This window comes from Nipponia nippon, unplaced genomic scaffold (genome assembly GCF_047370975.1).
Source record: "Nipponia nippon isolate SJK-2023a ecotype South Korea unplaced genomic scaffold, ASM4737097v1 scaffold_9, whole genome shotgun sequence".
NCBI classification, from domain to species: Eukaryota; Metazoa; Chordata; class Aves; order Pelecaniformes; family Threskiornithidae; genus Nipponia; species Nipponia nippon.
Genome location: NW_028262413.1, coordinates 25,892,423 through 25,912,190, shown reverse-complemented (window position 1 = coordinate 25,912,190; position 19,768 = coordinate 25,892,423). Strand labels below are relative to the sequence as shown.

The 19,768-nt window shown below is 52.6% G+C and overlaps 2 protein-coding genes across 4 annotated transcripts in view; both read left to right on the top strand.

Moving 5' to 3' along the window:
• TRIP4 (thyroid hormone receptor interactor 4) overlaps positions 1 to 2,137 on the top strand; it is a 51,837-nt gene extending 49,700 nt beyond the window's left edge. Inside the window, exon 14 of the transcript XR_015701716.1 lies at positions 2,037 to 2,137. The gene's annotated coding sequence lies outside the window, so the exon portion shown is untranslated. The remainder of the gene's footprint in view (positions 1 to 2,036) is intronic.
• Positions 1 to 19,768, top strand: part of ZNF609 (zinc finger protein 609) — a 75,205-nt gene that overhangs the window by 11,790 nt on the left and 43,647 nt on the right. Inside the window, exon 1 of one of the 3 annotated variants that reach the window (XM_087745508.1) lies at positions 2,155 to 2,901. The exons of 1 other annotated variant lie outside the window; for it this stretch is intronic. In XM_087745508.1, coding sequence (XP_087601634.1) covers positions 2,155 to 2,901 — 747 coding nt within the window. Of the gene's footprint in view, positions 1 to 2,154; positions 2,902 to 12,298; positions 12,320 to 19,768 lie in introns of those variants that run through there. One more of the 3 variants, XM_087745509.1, reaches the window with a different exon arrangement.

Here is a 19,768-nt window from a genome sequence, read left to right as displayed (position 1 = left end):
TGGTCCATTTTGTCCCTCTGATCTGAGCTGGCCATGGCCCTTTGTATGCTCCACCTGCTTGGGTGGGCACCTCTTGGGGTTGGAGGCTGAGCCTCATCCTCTCCTGGTAGCTCATGTGCATTGGTCCTGCGCAGCAGCACTGTGTGGTTGTGGCTGGATGCTGTGCCTCCACTTTGGGCTGGGAAGAGGCTGTTACCAGCTAAAAATCTAGTTCATCCACCTTGTTACCGGCTTTGCCCATCCAGACAAAGGAATTGCTGTGGATCCACGGCACAAAGCGAGCTGGCTGCAGCAACACGTACCGGATGAGGAGGTCTGTGCCGTGCAGAGATGAGATGGTTGCTGCCAATTGCTAGCCCCATCAGTGGTTCAGAGAGGGGCTCTGGAGAGGCAGGTTGGTGGGGTCGAGCTGGATGCCCTGGCTTGGGGCTGGGGAGGGGGTGCTGGGGCAGGAGGAGGAAGAGGAGGAGGCGGCGGCGGCAGCGGCAGCAAGAGAAACACATGGTGCGGCTTTGGGAAGCTGTTAGCGACTCTGGTGCACAAAGTGATCTCCTGATTCGGCACTTTCTCTGCCACTGAAATGAGAGGTCAGTGCTTTTCATTTCCAGCCTGCATGCTAGCCCCTGGCTCCTGGGGTTAAAAATATCCGTAATGACCTGTCAGAGAGCAGATTATTAGCTGTACAGAGCTGAGGATGCTGTGGGGAGCAGATGGAAAATGGTCTGGCTGCGGCAGCCTGTCTGATGAAAGAATCCCTGGCATTTTTACAGTGTTTGCATCTCTGGAAACGCACCATGAAGCTGCTTTCCAGGCTCTTGCCTGCTGGGGTTTGAAGAAATTTGTGCGTGTGTGGAGGTGGTTTTTTTTTTCCCCCTCTCTTTCCTGCTTCTCGTTTCTCTTTAAGTCACCTGCTTTTGAAGTGTTGCTCGTAAATAGTACCAGGAGCCAGCAGGCCCAGAGCTCGGTGGGGAAAGGAAGGACAGTGCTGCTGGAGAGGAGCTTCGTCCAAATGGGTGGCCAAGGATTTCTTAAGAGATCTGGAGAGCGGGCGGCTGGGGCTGAGTAGCTGGCTGGGTGGCTGCTGGGAAGAAGCTGTTTCTTGTGTTAATGATGTCTCATCAGTGTAATTGCCATGAGCTAATCTTGGTGAGCAACTCCGGTTCTTTTTCCGGTTGCGCATTGGTGTCCTTTTTTGTTTTCCTCCCCCGCTGTTGCTACCTCTGGGGACAGGGCAGTGTATAATGCATCTGAGAGCAGGGAGGGCAAAGGGCTGGGAAGTCGAGAGGAGAAATTTTGGGCTAGCTGGGGTTGGCTGTGGTGCGGACAGGTACGGCTGGTCCCTCTCTTCCCAGTTAAGACCAGGTACCCATGCAGTTGTGCCTTGGTTTCTCATTCTTCGGAGTCTGCTACACAGTCATCATGCTGGAGGTGATGGCGGTTTAATGTCCTAAAGCCGGCTGCTGTGTGGTGCTGCCTGGAGGTGCAGGATGAAAACCTGGCACTTCCCGCTGCCGTTTGGCCTTTGGCGACCAGTTTGACGTGTCCCAAGTGTCACAGACACTCTGAAGCTCGGGATTTATTTCCCACCGAGGCACTCGACTTTCCCAGCGAGTGGCTCTCGTCCCTCACAGTGAGGCTGGCGGGGAGAGGAGCCCCCCCCCCGGGTGGCATCGGCAGGAGAGGAATCAATCCTCCCTCCCAGGGGCAGCACTCGATAATTCAGAGGGAAATGGCAAGCGGGGAAACGTGTGAGTAATGTCTTGTTGGAGCCAAGAGCCGTGACCTGCCAGGGCCAGTATTGATCAAGGGACTGGTGCCAGATGGCTGCTGCTGCAGGGACAGCCGAAGAGCAGCCCCCAGCCCGGGGGGGTGGCAGGAGGATGCTGCCTCGCATCATGCGATGGGGATTTGGGAGGTTGGGGGCTTTCACCCTGCCCAGGACTTCTCCTGCCTGCATGTGTGGCTACCGATGAAGGCAGACCTGCCTGCCTGGCGCTCTTCATGTGTAACCCTGTTCTCTTTGCTCTCCCTTCCAGCAGCGATGCCGTCACCTGGGCAGACCCCGACCACTGGAAGCCCCCCGAGGACGTAGGTGACCCCCAGGGCGTGGAGGCAGGGAAGAGCCTTGAACCGTGAGGGGCTGTTAACTCTAAGATGTCCTTGAGCAGCGGAGCTTCCGGAGGGAAAGGAATTGATACGAACCCGGTTGAGACGTACGACAGTGGGGATGAGTGGGACATTGGTGTAGGGAATCTCATCATTGACCTGGACGCTGATTTGGAGAAGGATCAGCAGAAATTGGAAATGTCGGGCTCCAAAGAGGTGGGGCTCCCGGCACCCAACGCGGTGGCAACCCTACCGGATAACATCAAGTTTGTGAGCCCAGTGCCGGGCCCGCAGGGCAAGGAGGGCAAATCTAAGTCGAAAAGGAGCAAGAGTGGCAAGGACAGTGGCAAGCCAACCCCGGGTACCTCCTTGTTCAGTCCCACTGAGGGAGCTGGTGGCAAGAAGGAGGCTCAAGGACGTTCTGGGGACGGTGCGAACTCGGGCGGCTTGGTGCCTGCTGTCACCCCAAAGGGCTCGGAGAAATCAGCCAAGGCATCTCGCAGCGTGGCTGCCTCCAAGAAGGAGAAGGAGGGCGGCTCATCCAAAAGCAAGAAGGAAAGGAGTGAGGGTGTGGGGGCTGTGGCAGAGAAGGAGCCCAGTGTGCTGCAGCCCCTGGCCCTGGCGGTGAGGGTGGGACAGTATGATGGGGGCCAGGGGACAGAGCCTGCTGCTGCCGAGCAGCTTGGGAGTATAGCTATTGACACGGGAGCTGCGCTTAATCCCTTGGGAGTTAAGTCGGAGCTGGAGGATGGGGAAAGTGAGTGCCGGCAGCTGAAAAAGGTGAAGTCGGAGAAGGTAAGAAAGGTGTCTGGGTGTGGGTGGAGGTGGTGTTGCTGCTCGGCTCTGGCAGTTGCTCCTGCGCCGAAGTGTGCCGCTGTGGGTGACGAGGGAGCGGGAGCTTACAGCGGGACTGTCTGTCTTGTACCATTGGGGGCCAGCACTGATGTATGGCTGGTGCCTCCTGGTTCTGGCGTGAAGACGGTTTGGCCGTGTGATGTGCTGGGGTCTGGACGCAGTGATGGGAGGGCACCAGTCGAGCTGCGCCTGGCTTCTGGGAACTGTGCACCAGCAAATAGCCTGCAGTCACCGTGCGTCAGGGTACCATCCTGCCGTATCCTTGGGGATTTGGTTTCTTCGGTGTTGTGGCTGTGCCAAGCAGGTCCAAGCCTCTCCAACTCTTGTTGCTCTGTGGGAGGAGCCTGGGCTGGTGGTGAAGGTGATGTCCTGGTCCTGTCCCCGCGCCAGCTCCTGACAGGACAGAGCAGCAGTGTCTGTTGGTCGCCATGCTCTGCTTCCTGGTGGCTTCACCTTGCGTGTCAAAGCTCCCTGCAGCTCCTGGAGGAATTAATTTCTCTCTGGTTGCATATTTTCAGAGAAGGAGACCTTAACGTGTTAGTAAACGAGGGATCTGTGTGGGTGTGCAGGCAAGCACAAGGTGCAGGGTTGACAGGAGTTACCACCTCATTTCTTGGTCTGCCATTGGTATGTGGGCTTTGTCCCACTTGTGACGATCAGCCTTAGGCCAACGGGTTGCTGTGGGTGATTTTTTTACGTCGCTCCTCCACTAACATGCAGCAGCCATGCTGAGCTGGTGAAGCTGCTCTTCCAGGTCACGGGGGGTGCGAAAAGCCCTGCTAGCGGCATGTGGCCGACATGGTGAATGGCCGTCTGTCTGTCTGAGTGGTGTTTGGCTCTGGGTGGCTGCACAGCCATTTCTGGATGCAGCTGCTGGAGTGGCAGCTCGGTTAGCGTGTTTCTTAGTAATTGCAGTGGCTGATATGGTTTCTGCAGGTGGATGGAGGAAGACTTTGAGTGTGTGGAGTTCTTTGCGCTTGGAGCAGAAGCTCCTCCGCGCTAGCTGCATGCTGATGTTGCTGGTCCGTGCCTTTGAAGCCATGTGTGGCTCAGCCCTATTGCTGTCAACACGTGCTGGGGTGTCAGGAGAGTGACTGGGGGGATATTGGGGTGTGCGTCACTGTGTTTGCAGCTAGCGGCTCCCTGGGAGGATTTTTGCTTTGGCATGGGGATCATGGTGCTGGGCACTGGGAAGAGATGGGTGGGGAGTGCTCAGTAGATTTGGGAGAGTTGCTGAGACCAGGGAGATGTTGGGGAGATATTTTTTTTTTTTTCCCCCATCTGCAAAAACATAGAGCATATATAGAGAGAAGGGTGTTGGGGATGGTTGGCCATGGGATAGCTCTGGGAGAAGAGCTGCTAAGTAGGTCGGTGCTTCCTCCGCTCGAGAGGAAGACTCCTCGGGCAGGTGACTGAAGCCTGTAAAATTAAGGAGTGGTGTGGAGACGACGTGTTGCTTCCTTGGCCTTTCTGGCAACAGAACCTGAGTGAATGAAACGGGGAAGAGGAGCAGATGCTGTTTTGTGTGATGGACTTGAATGCTGCTGCAAAAAGCTGTCGATGCTGAAAGCTCACCAATGCTCTGGGGCACCTGGGTGGGTTTGTGGAGGAGAAACCCACTGGGGGGGTGTACAGGGCAATGTCTTTTGCCTTGGGAAAAGCCCAAGGAGGGCTGGAGCTCGGGAATTGTTTTGGGAAATATCTCAACATGCTTGGCTGTTATGTTCCTTCATAGCCATCTGCTGCTGGCCAGCATGAGAGCTGGCTGGACCTTTGGTTGTACCCTGCATGGCTTTTCCTGTGTTTTTACTATTAAAGATTTATTTCTTTCACTGATGCAGCTGCAGAAACCCTCTGCCAGGTAGAAATGCCAAAGCGAGGTGGGGATTACGAAGGCAGGGACCAAACATCATGGACCTTGACAGGCTGGAGGAGTGGGCCTGTGTGAACATCACAAAGTTCAACAAGGCCAAGTGCAAGGTCCTGTACCTGGGTTGGGGCAACCCCCAATATCGATATAGACTAGGGGAAGAATTGATTGAGAGCAGCCCTGCAGAGAAAGACTTGGGGATACTGGTGGGTGAAAAATTGGATATGAGCTGGTAATGTGCACTTGCAGCCCAGAAAGCCAGTCACATCCTGGACTGCATCACAAGCAGCATGGCCAGCAGGTCGAGGGGGGGGATTCTACCCCTCTACTCTACCCTGGTGAGACTCCACCTGGGTTATTGGGGGCTTATAAGAATGATGGAGAGAGACTTTTTACCAGGGCCTACAGTGACAGGATAAGGGGTAGCAGTTTTAAACTGAAAGAGGGTAGGTTTAGATTGGACATAAGGAAGACATTTTTTATGATGAGGGCGGTGAGACACTGGAACAGGTTGTTCAGAGGTGTTTTGGATGCCCCATGATTGGAAGTGCTCACGGTCAGGTTGGATGGGGCTTTGAGCAACCTGATCTAGTGAAAGATGTCGCTGCCCATGGCAGGGGGTTGGACTAGATGATCTCTGAAGGTCCCTTCCAACCCAAACCGTTCTATCATCTCCATACATATATCCCGTGATGACGGTTCTGCCATTTTACTTGTCCGGATTCAGGTACATCCACATCAATGAAGGCTCAGCCTGGAGGGTTGAGCCCTGTTTTGAGAAGTGATTGAAGGTCTGGATCCGCAGAAAAATGCGTTGTGTTTGCGCTCATGAGGAAACATCGGCTGTGTTTTGTCAGCCTCCTGGGGGCAGCTAGATGGCTTCCTTTGGGTCGGGAAAGCCGTTGGCAAGGAGAAGAAAGGTGGCTGCATGGCGAGGGGTGGGAAAGCAGTTTTATTTCTTGAGGAAGAGCCTGACAATGGGCTGATGGCTGGGGCAGAGTGGACAACGGAGGGGATGAGATGGAGGTGAGCAGTGGCATTGGGCTCTTCCTGTCTCCTGAAAGCTGCAGAGATGCCCCAAAAATGGCATGTGGCGTCTGAAGGACAAGTGAAGAGCGAAGGTACGTGCTGGCTGTGGGAGGGCAGCTTCTCTGGGGAGTGCACTGGGGGGACGAAGGTGATGGGTTCCTGCAGGCCTGGGGACAAACCCTGCCTGGGAAGCAAGAAACTTGCTCAGACTGAAACAGGAACGGCCACAATGTGACTCAGCCCAACCTTTGGTCTCCGACAGCTTGTCCTCTGCTTAACCCTGTGCTGCTCCCGCTTCCGTTTCGGGTAGGGAGGCTGGTCTCCATCTGGGGATGAAGAAAGAGAGACCGTCTCTCCCTCCACTGGCTTCAGCCCAGGGCAGATGATTTCCCCGTACATATGTGCATGCTGAGCAGTCAGCCTCCAGCCAGGAGGTTTTGTTCTATCACCTTGGTTGGATTAAAGAGCACTTCAGTAGTGAGTATTTTTCCTTGACAAGGTGCTTCAGTGCCACAGTCAGCTCACTGTTTGCCCCTCCTTCTGCTTTTGTGCTCTTTAAATATCTCACTGAACGTTTTGCAGCCTTCCAGTCCTTGCTGGGTGTAGGAAAGAGCTTTGCTTTGGTTTTTTTCAGACACCCTTTCATGTCAGCAGGAGCTCAAGCTCGCATGGTGTCCATGGGCGAGATCACCCTTGCTCCTGTGTCGACGGAGCCTGTGGACATGGCCCATGGGCTCCATGGGACATATTTTGCTGGTTATAAGACCCCATGGCTCTTCTGATCGCTGCTTCCCAGAACGAAGCCTCGGGAACCGAATATACCAAATGCCCGTTTTCTAGGTGTGTATCTTGGCTGTATCCAGCCTCCTGTTGCAGCATGCCCTGCCTTGTTACATACCCTCCTCGAACCTGATGCCATCGGTGTGTTGGGACACAGGAGATAACTTCGCCAAGGATGAGGCTGATCATGATGAAACCTGTTGGCAAGAACCGTGCTGAGACCTTCTGGGGTCTCTGGGGTGGGCTGAGCACCTAGCGCAGGTTTGCCTTGGGCTGTGGTTTGGTGCATGGGCAGCACCTTGTGCCAGCCTGGGCTGCTGGAGTCCCAAAAGATATTTGGGGGGGCAGGAGTGGGAGCTTAATACTTCTTGCAGCAGGAAGAGAAATGAGCTTGTGCTGATGCACCCGTGTCTGGAGCACAAGGACCAGCAAGTGGGTGTGTCCCCGACTCGGCGGATGGCAAGCCATGGGTCATTGGGTATGGCCAGAGCTGAGCTGGGGTTTGGTCTGGGGGGGCTGTGTTCGGGAGAGAATGGCTGCTCTCGGCAAGCAGCCATGCTCAGCAAAATGGCTGTGCATGGAGGAGCAGTGCCAGCCGGGCTTGGGAAGACTGTTTTTGCCGCCTGCCCCACTGCCTGCTTTCATGTGGCTGAGCTGGCCCGGGGGTCCGTTTGCTGGGGCGGCGGGCGCTTGCTTGCTGGCTCTCCACCCTGGCTCACTGCCCGCGCCATTGCCCCTGGCACCCCGCTCCTCGACGCGCCGGGGCAGGCCGGCCTGGCCAGGGGATGTTAAGCATTAAACAAAAGAGCCTCCCAGCTCTTGGCTGCTGCTCTGGCTTTGTTTTGATTGAGAGGTTGTTCAGCAGGAGGAGGGCGTGTTTTTTTTTTTTTTTTTTTTCTCTCTCTCTCTCCTGACGAGGGTCCAGATGCGACGCTGCTGCAAACAAGGGAAAGGCAAACAGAAGCCACTGGAGACTCAGCTCTTCTGAAAAGCCTTTCTGGGTCACGTGTGTTGCGGTTTCAGGCAGCGAGGAGAGTGGATTCGGTTGTGTCCCTCTGTGGAAGAGGGGATAGAAGCCACTGGTGCATTTTTTGCCCATAATTTTTCCCCCCAAACACAGCGTGGTTATGCCCTGTGTGTGCTCCAAGCAGAGATCCCCTGCTATTCGTGGCCTGATGGTTAGGCGACGTTGTAAGGTGGAGGACACTACAGTGGACAGGCCCCAAAGCTGGTGTGAAAATACATTTCTGGTTCTGTGGGAGGACAGCGTGGTGTTGGAGGTGGTGTTCGAGCAGTGGCTGGGAGGTCAGACAGCAGTGGAGGAAGTAGGGTGGCTATGCCACGCTAGTGGCAGCTGCCAAATAAGAAATACTCCCCAAAAATACATCCCTGGGCTCTCCCTGCTGTCTGGCAGTTTGCAATGTGGCTTTGGTGTCATCTGTGCACACCTTCTTCCCTTAAACCCATAGAGGCAGATCTTCATGGTGTCTTCAGCATTGTTCCTACAGTTGTGACTGTTTCAACCTGACTGGGGGCATTAATTCCTTAACTGGAATCAAAACATGGTTGCCTTTTTTTTTTTTTTTTTTTTAAAGCCATTTTTGGTGGGAGGGATGAGGTTTGGTGGTGGATGGAGGGGTGAGAGTTGGGGTGAAGAGGTGCTCAGATGACTCCAGCTTGAAGAGGCAAGATCTGCCCAGTAGGTAGTAGCTCTGCTAGGTCCAAGCCCAACAGGAGAAGGCTGTAGACTCTGAGGGACGTTTCTGTACATTTGATATTGTATTTGCTTCCAGTTTTGTATCTCAAAGAGAGAGAGGTGCTCTGTGTAGAGCACAGAGACTGCTGCAGGCTTGGCCCCAACCTGGTCGTGGAGGCAGCTCCTTGCACGTGGCTGTGGAGATGTGGCCACTAATCCTATGCTTCTGCTTTGCATCATCCTGCTGGTGGGTATAAACGTCTCCAGCTCTGTTGTGGCCTCTTCTGTTGCAGTGTCCCAGCCATTGCCAGCTTCTTGCTGTCCCTTAGCGCTTGTCCTCTTCTCCTTCACTAGCTGACGGTGGCACCAGTGAAGCAGCCCAGCGGATTCACGTTGCTCAGAGCTTCCAGCTCTGCTCCCTGTGCATCCTTTTAGGACTTGATCTTACCCTCCACCGGTAGCTCTTTGTGTCTTGCTCCTGTACAAAATGGTTCAAATGCAGTTTGACCACCGAGCTCCCTAAGGAATGGTGTGGGAGCGGGGAGCCACCGTGCCGAGGGCTTGATCCCTCTGCATGCTGAGCACCTTCTGTGCTCGCAAAAAAACCCCAACACACCAAAATAGCTTTTTCCACCCTAAATGTCAAGACATTTGATGTGAGGCTTTGGCAAAACCTGAGCTGCTCTGATCTGAGATCCTCATCAAGGTGAGGATGAAGAGCGGTCCTCTGTGTTCGAGGTGGTAGTTTGGGAAGCTGAGTCACCTGATGTGGGGCAAAGCCAGGATGGGGCATTGCAGGCTGATCCAGCCTCGTGCTCTGAAGACGTGGTTGTGAATTCGACCCAGATGTGATCGATAGTGCCTGGCATGGGTTTGCTTGTCTTGGGGCTGGAGTTTGGGAGGAAAACCTCCTAATGGAGGCATTTCAGTGAAACCACCCCTTACTTTACAGCTCCCTCCGAAGCTTGCTCCATCCATTCCTTCAGAGCTGGCATTAATCCTGTAAATCCTTTTCCCCTGGGATTTTTAGGGCATGCGGGAAGCCGAATGCTTGGGGTAGGGACCCGCTCATACTGAAAACCCCAGGCAGAAGCTGTTTTCCTGCCATCCCAGTGCTGCTTCCCACCACTTGCTCCACAGAGCTCCGCTCTTTCTGGGGAACGGCAGCTGGAGCAACATTGGGAGCTCAAGGAAGTGGCAGGGTGTTGCAGGCAGCTGCTGGCTCTTGTGGGCTCCTCTTGCCGTGGTTTTTTTTCTCCAGCCACGCTGGAATCAGCTGCCTCCAGAGCTGCTGACAGGGCTGTGTTGGGAGGCCTTGGGAATTACACCGCTCGTTTCCTTATCGTCCCCGGACCTGCCGCCTGGAGCCTTCTGCTGCAGGAACAAGGCAAGAAGGGGGCACGCAGCCAACATGTGTCAAGAGCTACAAAGGAGGAAATTGGCCTCGTTCACTTAAAACCATGGGGTTAGTCTTTGAGTTTTGGCTCCTACTGAGAGGTTATTTATATGTGGGCTTTTTTTTTTTTTTTATAACTGCTAGATGTAGCGGGCTGGGAGTTTCAGGTGATCCCACCTCTGAAGGTTTTATAAAGGAAAAATTTCATCTCTCCCCATTTGCTTTCCCATCTGGCAGCATTAGGAAGGACTAGTTAAGGGGTGAGTTAGTTTTGATGCCTGATGAGTTGGCGTTGCCGTATCCTGTTTAATAGGTCGTCATGCCGAAATGCAGCCCCATGTCCGCCGGAGTGGGAAGCAGGACTTGTGGCTCCCTGTCAAGGACACAGCGGTAGGAAACAGAGCCGCATTGGGAAAGTGGAGAAAACATCTCCCCATTCCCGAAGCGCAAGAGCAGAATGACAACGCGCTAGCGAGGAGGCTGACGGAGGGGGGACAGCTCCTTCTTGACGGGGTCCGTGCGCTGCTTCCTTGGTGCAAGCAAGCTACAAATCTGCTCCCCTGACGCTTTGATTTGAGATTTTGATGAAAAGGCTCCTGGGTGATTGATCCTGCTGACTCATGGACCTGATTTTTCCTCCGATGGAGACGGTAACTGCTTGAGATGGGTCAGATTTTGAGGCTAACCATCTCGGGTAGACTCTTGTGTTTGTTACTTTGCTTCCAGGCTGGCGGTGGCTGCTTATTAGCCTAATGACCTCAGTTACCCAGCACCATTTATCTGCCTGAGTGAGATTTCTTTAAAGGAAGATTTGCGCATCTTGAGCGCTGCACGACCCCGAAGGCTTCAAAACCCGGCGAGCTGCTCCTGTGGCCCTGCCGGGAAGCTGATGCAGGGGGAGTGTGCCAGGAATAACCCGCTAATGAGCAAAGCTGTTCCTCCACCCAGCAGTTGGGGAGGCCGCTGGAAAGGGCTGCGGAGCAAAGTGCTGCCTGTTTTTCCCTTCCTCTGCTTTTAAAGACTGGCTTGTTGGCAATTCACCACCTTTTCTTGGTTTCCTGCAAGCACTATGTCTTCTGTGCGTCTTCTGTGCCACTGCTTTCCTGACGTTTGCTGTGCAAACACAGTGCTGTGTTGCTCTGCCACTGCTCTTGAGGATGCTTCTTGCTGGAGCTGTGAAGTACATCTCACCTGTGAGTCCTCGTGTGCAGGCAGCCTTGAAGATGTGCTGGGTGAGAGGGCACCCGAATATTCAGAGCTGGTGGCAGGCAGCACCCACATGCGGGAGAAAAGGCAGCTGGCAATTGCAGTGGACTTTTTGGGGTGACTTCTTGTGATGCTCCCACCTCGTTGGTGATCAATGCCTGGAGCTGGAGACCTTGCCAGACTGCAAGGGGAAAGCCACCCCAGGGCTCGTAGATGTTGAGCCAGCGGCTGGAGTTGGAGAGCTGGGGAGACGCAGCCCAGGGCTGGAAAGAAGTCGCCGGGCTCTAAAATGATTTAAAGCTACCAGCAGCCTGATGATATGTTGTATTTGGTGACAACATCTGCTCGAGATATTCCTGTCCCTGTTACTCATTCCTGCCCACGGACCAGATCAGGGAACTGATCTGATGTAAATAAATGCACTCGGGGTTTTCTAGGGTGAGCTCAGGTTGTGGACTGACACGGGTGGGTATGCTATGCTGCTGTGCCAGATGGGATCTTGGGCAGTGGTGATGCTGCCTGGGGCTGGAGACAGTGACTTTGGCCGGCACCGCTCAACCCAGGAGGGCATGTGGTGCCTGTGCTGTCCGTCTCTCCTCCTCCCATGCCCCCATCCTTGCCCTTGGTTGGCTGAACAGTGCCGGCTCCATCCCAGTGCTCTGCGGACAAGATAAATCCCTTTGCAGGAAGACGTTAACCACACAGCTTTTATATGGTGTGGTAATGGTGCGTGCTCATACCTGCTGATGTTTCCCCTGTGCTTGACACTGAAATTAGTTTAAAACTCGGTAAGTGTCTAGATTTATTTTAAAATATTGCCTGGCCCTCATTCACTTGGGGTCTCTTGAAGTGTGCCATGATAAATAATGTGAAGAGCAAGCCTGCTTTGCAGGCTTAAGCCTTAATTCTGGTCACGATGTGGAGGTTGCCATGTTTTACATCCCGTCAAGAGGGTGGAATGTGATACAACTCAAAAGCACTTTCTGTCTGGTGCTGAGGGAACAAGAGGAGCTGTTGAGGCTTTTGACTCCAATTCCTTGATGCAAACTGTGGAGCCTCTGTGCCTCAGTTTCCCCCATCCTCTGCACGGATTGGATGCTCCCATTAGGCATGAGCATGGAGTTTGTTGGGGAGAGCATGCAAGGTGCTCCAGGTGGAGAAGGCACCATTACAGCTACAAATCCTGTGGTTGTAGTGTTTTTTTTTTCCCAAGCCAGAAAGTAATTTCATTCTGGGAAGCTTGCTCCCCCAATTAGCTATGTAAATGCAGTGTTGTGATTTTTTTTTTTTCCCCCAGGTGCTATGCAAATGAACACCATTCCCAGACATCCCCTGCTTGCGCCCTCCCTCTCTGTCTCTCCCTTCAGTCGTGGGGATGCAGGTATGCTGCCTCCTGTGCTGGGAATGGCCCCGCTTATCTGTTTAACAGATGGAATGTGGCTTGTTCTGGAGTGAACCACATGCTGCGTGGCTGGTGGCTGCCATCCTCAGGCTCAGCCCTTGAAAGAGTATCCCAGAGCCGGGGCTCAGTCCTGGGTTCAAGCCGGTCACCGGCCAGGCTGGAGGAGGGAGAGCTGCATCCACTCGAGGGCTCGTCCATGGATGGTGGCGAGTGGAGGCATGGGGTGTGTTGTCTGAAAGGGGCTTATTCCCTGGGGAGGGCATCCCAAAAATAATTGCTACTGCTAAAGCTGGTGTCGGTGCCGGGATGCTGCGTCACTGGCGTGGTGTGGTGAAGGGGCTGCAATGTCCTTATGGTCCCATGCTGAGCATGGTGCATGCCAAGAGCCGCAGCTAATGTGACTATACCAGCTCCAAGCGAGTATTTCCAGCTGGCGCTGCCCTGCCAGCTTGGGATCCCAACCCACCCTCCCCAGCGGGATGCACAATCCCAGGTCTCTGCTCCGGTCCCTCTCCCAGTGCTCATGTGTCCCCTTCACCCTCCATGGTGTAGATGAGAGAGGCCTTTTGCAAGGAGAAGGGAGCAAAGCCATGGGAGAGAGGAGGGACATCAGTGCTGGAGCTGAGCTCCAGCAGTTGAGTGGGGAAGGGAGGCTTGGAAGAAGAGGAAAGAGCTGGGGCCAGGCTGAGTGTGCTTGGGGGCTGGGGGAGATTGATTTGGAAGGCTGAAAAGGATCCTGTAAGGGGAGGATGGCTGGGTGCCAGCCAGCTCTTTGAGGTGGTAACTAAGTCATCAAGAAGAGCTGGCATGTGCTGGTGAAGCCTCTCCCGTCCCGTCCGGGCGTTGGGGAGACGTGCAGATCTATAGGATGCCTTGTAAGTAGAGCAGCGTTTTAGTTTCAAGTGCTGTTTGCTGTTCTGTGGCTTGGAGGGAAGGAGGGCAATCGTGTGTGTGTATATATATATATATCACAGAGCTGAGAAGTTTGCTAACAGGAAGGTTTCTTTTTTTGCTTAGCATTAACATTTCAAGGTACAGGAACTCTTTAGGTATTTAGTGTTTTATGGTCTTCCAGACTGGCTATTAATACTCTGCTTTGTGTACAGGGTGAAGGGAGCTGGAGGGGCTGAGCTTTGAATGTCCCTTTGAAGGAAATCAGCCTTTTGGTAGAAACCCTATGCAGAGCATTTCTCAGCTGCCCTGACCTGGGGGAAGAGTTAAAGCCCCTTGCTATCGGGGAGGGTGGGTGGTTCATCTCTCAGGCCGTGCTCTGCAGGGAATGGATCTTGCATCAAAAAAGCAAAGGCTACATGTGAAACCACCCTCCAGCATAAGGGTGACCAAACATGTCATGGCTTTGCTGGATCACTGCCTGGTTCATTTGAGGAGGAGCCACATCCCAGCAAAAGGTCCTGCTTTTGAGGGGTTCACAGCCTGTGCTTCTCTCTGCTTCATCCTACTGACCAAGAAAACAGGAGTTGTTGGTGTTCTCTGCGATGGAGAACTCAATGGCAGCTAACGGTAGCTTGGACCAGCTTGTGTGCTGTCCATGTGGTCTCTGTAAGTGGGTTCAGTGTTCACCCGTTCCCCCAAGGGTGTGAGGAGGTGCATGGCATTAAAAAAATTGAAATTTTGGGATTTCCAGGCTGTGTACTCAACAGTAGCGCCTTGGCTCCTGGCAGGAGCACCTCCCTCTGTGGGGCCCTTCAAAGGTGGAAGACGTGTTGGAGAGGGCAGCAGCAGATCTGGTTCTGGTTTTTCTTGTTTTGTGAACGGAGGCTGTTTTGGGGTTCCCGTTGCACCACCTCTGTACCTGATGCTCCCAGTGTGCTTGAGCCCTGGGGTCAAATGCATCTCCCTTCCTGTAGGGAAGGGGCTCTCCTCAGCCGCTCTTGGCCGGGAGAAGAGGACGAGTGAGATGCACCAGATCTTTGTGGTGTCCTGATGGTCTCCAGCCTTTGGCCGCAGGAACAAGAGTGACCAGACTTGCAGGTGCCTGTTGTTTCTGGGCAAGAAACCAATGGCTTCATCCTCCAGGCCGCAGAAGTAGCCAGATTTTCTGGGCAGGGAGGGGGAGCCAATGTGGCGCAGGTCCCAACTTGGTAGCACAAGGAGCCTGTGATGAGAGGTTGGCTCCTCTTTTGAAGCCGTTGTCATGAAGCAGAGCATGTGGAGTTGGGGTGGGGGACTGGGGTTTTGTTAAATTAGACATTTCTGGGCATGGAAACCTGTGTTATCATAGAATCATAAAATGCTTTGGGATGGAAGGGACCTTTAAAGGTCATCTAGTCCATCCCCCCTGCAACTGGCAGGGACATCTACAACTAGATCAGGTTGCTCAGAGCCCCATCCAGCCTGGCATTGAATGTTTCCAAGGATGGGGCATCTACCACCTCTCTGGGCAACCTGTTCCAGTGTTTCACTACCCTCATTGTAAAAAATTTCTTCCTTATATCCAGTCTGAATCTACTCTCTTTTAGTTTAAAACCATTACCCCTTGTCCTATTGCTATTGGCCCTGCTAAAAAGTCTGTCCCCATCTTTCTTATAAGCCCCCTTTAAGTACTGAAAGGCCACAATAAGGTTTCCCCGCAGCCTTCTCTTCTCCAAGCTGAACAACCCCAGCTCTGTCAACCTTTCCTCATAAGAGAGGTGCTCCATCCCTCTGATTGTTTTTGATTTTGTTTTGTTTTTGTTTTTGTGCCGTGTTTTGCTCCTTACCCACTGCTCCACCGTTGTGCATTACCTTTGGGAACCATCCTCATTGGTCAACCCATTTCAAACACGGCTCTAAAGCAGTGCCCGGCAAGAGGTGCCTTGGCAGCCCACGTCGACTGAGCAATTCCAGCCTCCTGCCAGTGAGCGGGGCCATTAAAACCCAGTCTCCTCTGGGAGCTGATGGTCTGATACGGGAGATGGGAAGAGAATTGCTTTCAATTTCCTGTTGATCGTAACGAGTTGGTGTGGGAGACTCGGAGGGCCCGGCTGTATTGGTGGCTATTAGCTCCAGCACTCACTGCTGCTCTCAGGTCTGCTTCACTTATCAGTTCTAGGAAGTCAAATAAAGAGAAAACGACTAAGCAGGATTTTAATCAGAACTTAGCAGAAGAACTTAAGGAAACCCAAGAAATCTTCTGACAACAGTGCTTCACGCTGAGATTGCCAGTGAACGAAAAGGGCAAAGATGCGGCTGTGGCTTGCATGGGTTGGGTTTCTTCTGGCCAGTTTAATGGGATCACGTTAAGTGTTCCTGCCACCCCTGGGCTGAGTGAGAGGAGGGAGAAAATAAGCCGCCTTCAACATGCTGGAGACTTGCTGTCAGCCGGAAATGAGGCAGAGTCCTCTGGGAGCAGCTGATTAAAGTCATCCCAGACCTGCTGGAGATGGCCAGCGTGGCTCAGGAGGAAAAGATTGCTTAATTTATAATAACGGTGGCCTTGCAGATTGGGGCAGTAGTGTGATACGGTTGGATTTCTTCAAGAAGTTGACCTTGACAGGCTTCAGGAACGGGCCTATGTGAGCCTCATGAAATTAAACAAGGCCAAGTGCAAGGTCCTGCATCTGAGTCGGGGCAATCCCCACTATCAGTGCAGGCTGGGGGGTGAATGGATTGAGAGCAGCCCTGCAGAGAAGGATTTGGGGATGCTGGTGGGTGACAAATTGGACATGAGCTGGCAATGTGTGCTTGCAGCCGAGAAGGCCAATCATCTCCTGGGCTGCATCCAACGAAACATATCTGGCAGGTGGAGGGAGGTGATGGTCCCCCTCTACTCTGCTGTTGTGAGACCTCACCTAGAATACTGAGTCCAGCTCTGAGGTCCCCAGTGCAAGAAAGACATGGACCTTTTAGAGCGGGTCCAGACGAGGGCCATGAGAATGGTCAGAGGACTGGAACACTTTTGCTGGGGAGAAGGGCTGAGAGAGTTGGGCTTCTTCAGTTGGAGAGGCTCTGGGGATACCTTACTGTGGCCTTTCAGTATATAAATGGGGCTTATAAGAAAGAGAGGGAGAGACTTTTTACCAAGATCTGTAGTGACAGGATAAGGGGTAACAGTTTTAAACTGAAAGAGGGTAGATTTAGATTGGAAATAAGGAAGAAATGTTTTTATGATGAGCGTGGTGAGACACTGGAAGAGGTTGTCCAGAGAAGTTGTGGATGCCCCACGATTGGAAGTGTTTACGGTCAGGTTGGATGGGGCTCTGAGCAACCTGATCTGGTGAAAGATGTCGCTGCCCATGGCAGGGGGTTGGACTAGATGATCTCTGAAGGTCCCTTCAGATTCAAACCATTCTATGATTCTGTGGTGCCAAGTTTTTGATGGTAATGGTAAATGCTGTTGGGTGTGGGAAATAATGCTGTGAGGGTCAAAGCCCTCATGGGTGACCTCCCCAGGTTCAAACTGAGACATGCGTGACGAGTGTCTCCTTGCTTGGACAAACCCGTTGCTGTGATGGGAGATTAACCTGAGCTGATGGCAAGTTTCCCATAACATCTTCCGAGCTCGAGTTTCTCATTTTGGGGTTTGGCTCAGTTGTAACTTCTTCTGTAAATTGTTATTTTGGAAAATTTGATTAAAAATCCATTGAGTGGTCTGAGTCGCTTGACCATTTAGGGGAAGGAGAGCTGCAGGAGCGGTTCTTGTGTGCACATCCTGCAGATGGGTAACCCAAACCAGCTTTTATTTTCCAATTCCAGGTGAGGTGAGCATGTCATTTTGGTTTATGAGTGTGGGCCTGGCGCTGCTGAGCAGAAACTCCCCAAAGTTGTGTTTATTTGTAAAGGGCTCTTCAAGACTGCATTGTACCGTTGCTTTTTGTTTTATTGATATTCCAACATCTGGACTGTTTCTCTAAATGTGCTTTCATCCAAGAAGAGCTTAAGGGAGTGAGAACTGTTCTGATAAAGCTGCCAAAAATAATCTTTGTTTGAGACTAAGTACCACTCTCGGGACTTTCTCTTGTAAAACAATTTGTGGGTGAGCACAATCAACAACCCTAGGAAGCCCCCAAATGCTCCAGCTGGTTGTTCCTGCTGGGGGTTATAGGACTATAAATTCTCCGCGAGAGTGTTTGAGTTTGTCACGTGCTGCGTGAGATGATCTAATAGCGGTCAGAGAGGTTGCAGGAAATTGTGGTTGAGGTGACTGAATCCTTGAGAGGAGGGATCTGCTTGCACGTGGTCGGGTTGATGGGAACAGTCTGGAACTTGCTGAGGCACACATCGATCTTCCTCGCTCCCCCTCCTCCCGCAATGAATTGCTTTTGCTCCTTCAGGATGCCGTCTGATCCTGCAACAAGCTGACGTACTGAGTCTGATAGCTGGCATAGCTTTAGGTGTTGAGGATGCAATGGTGACAATGTGATACGGATGATCTTTAGGGTATTGTATGAAGAGCCATCTGAAAAGTAGGTTGGTGCAGCATTGGAGTTGAGTGTTTGGCTCTTGGCACCTGTGAAGTGCAGAGCTAAGCTGAGTGCAGCAGCCTTAACTCTGCCCCCTTCGTCATGCTCCTTCTGGCAGTGTTTTCACTAAAAATCACACGTCCGTATGCTGTGACTTTGTTTGACAACTTGTGCAGTGAAAAGGAGCTACACTTCTTCCTTGATGAGACGTGTAGGTATACATGGCATGTGTTCTCCAAAGTTGTGCGGCCATGAAGCAAAATATGTTTTTGATGCCATCTGCTTCATAGGGGGGCAGAGTTAGATCCTCTGGAGGAAGCTTAACGTGCTCCCCTGGCTTGCATAGGATCCAACCCTGGCTTTGTGCTGTACTGTGCTTCTCCCAAAGGACCCAGGATTGGTTGTATTGGGTCAGCTCGATTAATTCAGAGTTAACTGAATACAGACAACTCTTAAGGTGCTATTAAGAAAAGCGTTCTTGTAGGAGGACTTCTGAATCTCTTGGCTGGTGGCTTGCATATCATGTCAAGCCTTATGGTTCATGTTTTGTAGATGGGACTTTCCTGGTGAGAACGTCGGTGGCTGTCATGTCCATTTGAGTAATATACAAAGCCAGGCCTTGGGCGTGCTGCCGCTCGAGTTCATTTAAAACAACCAGGGGCTTTGGAGGGAGCAGGAGCAAAGGGTGAGTGCAACCGGGGTATGACAACTACCACTGGTGAGCAGAGGATTAAAGTCACAACCAATAGCCTTATAAAACATAAACAATTTTGATACTAACCTGGAGGAGGTTGTATCAGTGAGATAGCATGTTCCTTCTCAGGGGCTTCTCTTGGCTCTAGAAACATGAACTCTGGAAAGCACCATCAGGCTCAGTGGCTCTGCCCACAGAGCTCCTCAAAGTCCTGGGGTGGCTGAGCACATCCATGTCAGCCAGGAGCCATGCTGGTTCCTGCCTGGGGTTACGGGGAGTGGGGCAGGATGGGAAGTCTGGCTTTGGAGACTCACTGGAGGACTCTACCTGGCTTGTAACCCAACGGGGCTGAAAGCAGCTGCTCTTCCATCTGGGCCAAGAATTTGTAGGGGCTTAATTGACCTGTCCTGGCGCTGGTGTCAGATTTATTGCTATTGGCAGGCGGTCGCCTGAGTGCCCGGTGCAGCTTCTGCAGCTTGTGTGTTCCTGGTGGGGCAAATGCTGCTTGCTTTTTCTGGAGCAAAATTAAAATCTCAGCACAGGGTGGCTCATTAGGCTTTTTTGAAAGTCCAGTACTGCAGATCTTGACGCTTCATGTTGTTTCTTATGCAGAGGCGATTGTACAGTGTGTATTTTTGAGTGAAGTGTGATCAGTTTGGGGAAGATTTTGGTCCTTCCTCTTACTCACACCTTCCCTGTGTAGAGGGAAGGAATCTTTTATCTGTGTATATTTTTCACAAGCACATTAGCGGTATGTGGCCTGGGCTTCATGTGCCTTCCGCCATAGCTACTGGGCAGTTTGAGCCTGGTGGTATTTTGCTGGAAAGAAGCTAGCTGCTGGAGCAGAGCTGCCTGGGCTTCACCTTGGAGAGGAGCTGCGTTTTGTGCAGGACAGGACAGGGGGACTGCCTTGGGCTTGCAGTTTGATCTAAAGGATCATCCTTGAATCACAGTGGGATGTGGGATGCTGGCATGTGGATGTGAGTGCACTACCTGGTGATCATTTCAGAATGGTGGTGTCTTACTCTGCAGGTCTTTGCCCTGTCTAAGCCTGTCTTCTTGCCTCTGACTGCTTCAGTGCCTCTCCCATTCCCTCGTGTTGTCCTTGTGGGGGAAGCAAGGGAACTGGAGGAGCCAGATTTGGTTCCACCTTTGGTCTAAGCAGTATCTGACTTGCAAAGCCCTTCAGACGGGTAGTGCTTTCAGAGCCTCCCATGCTTGAGATGACGCTCAGCATGCAGATTTTATGTGGAGGTGCTGGATTGGGATTAATTGGTAAAAGAGGCAGGCCAGCCACATAAAACACTCCCTAGAGCAGGGCAGCCTACTCTG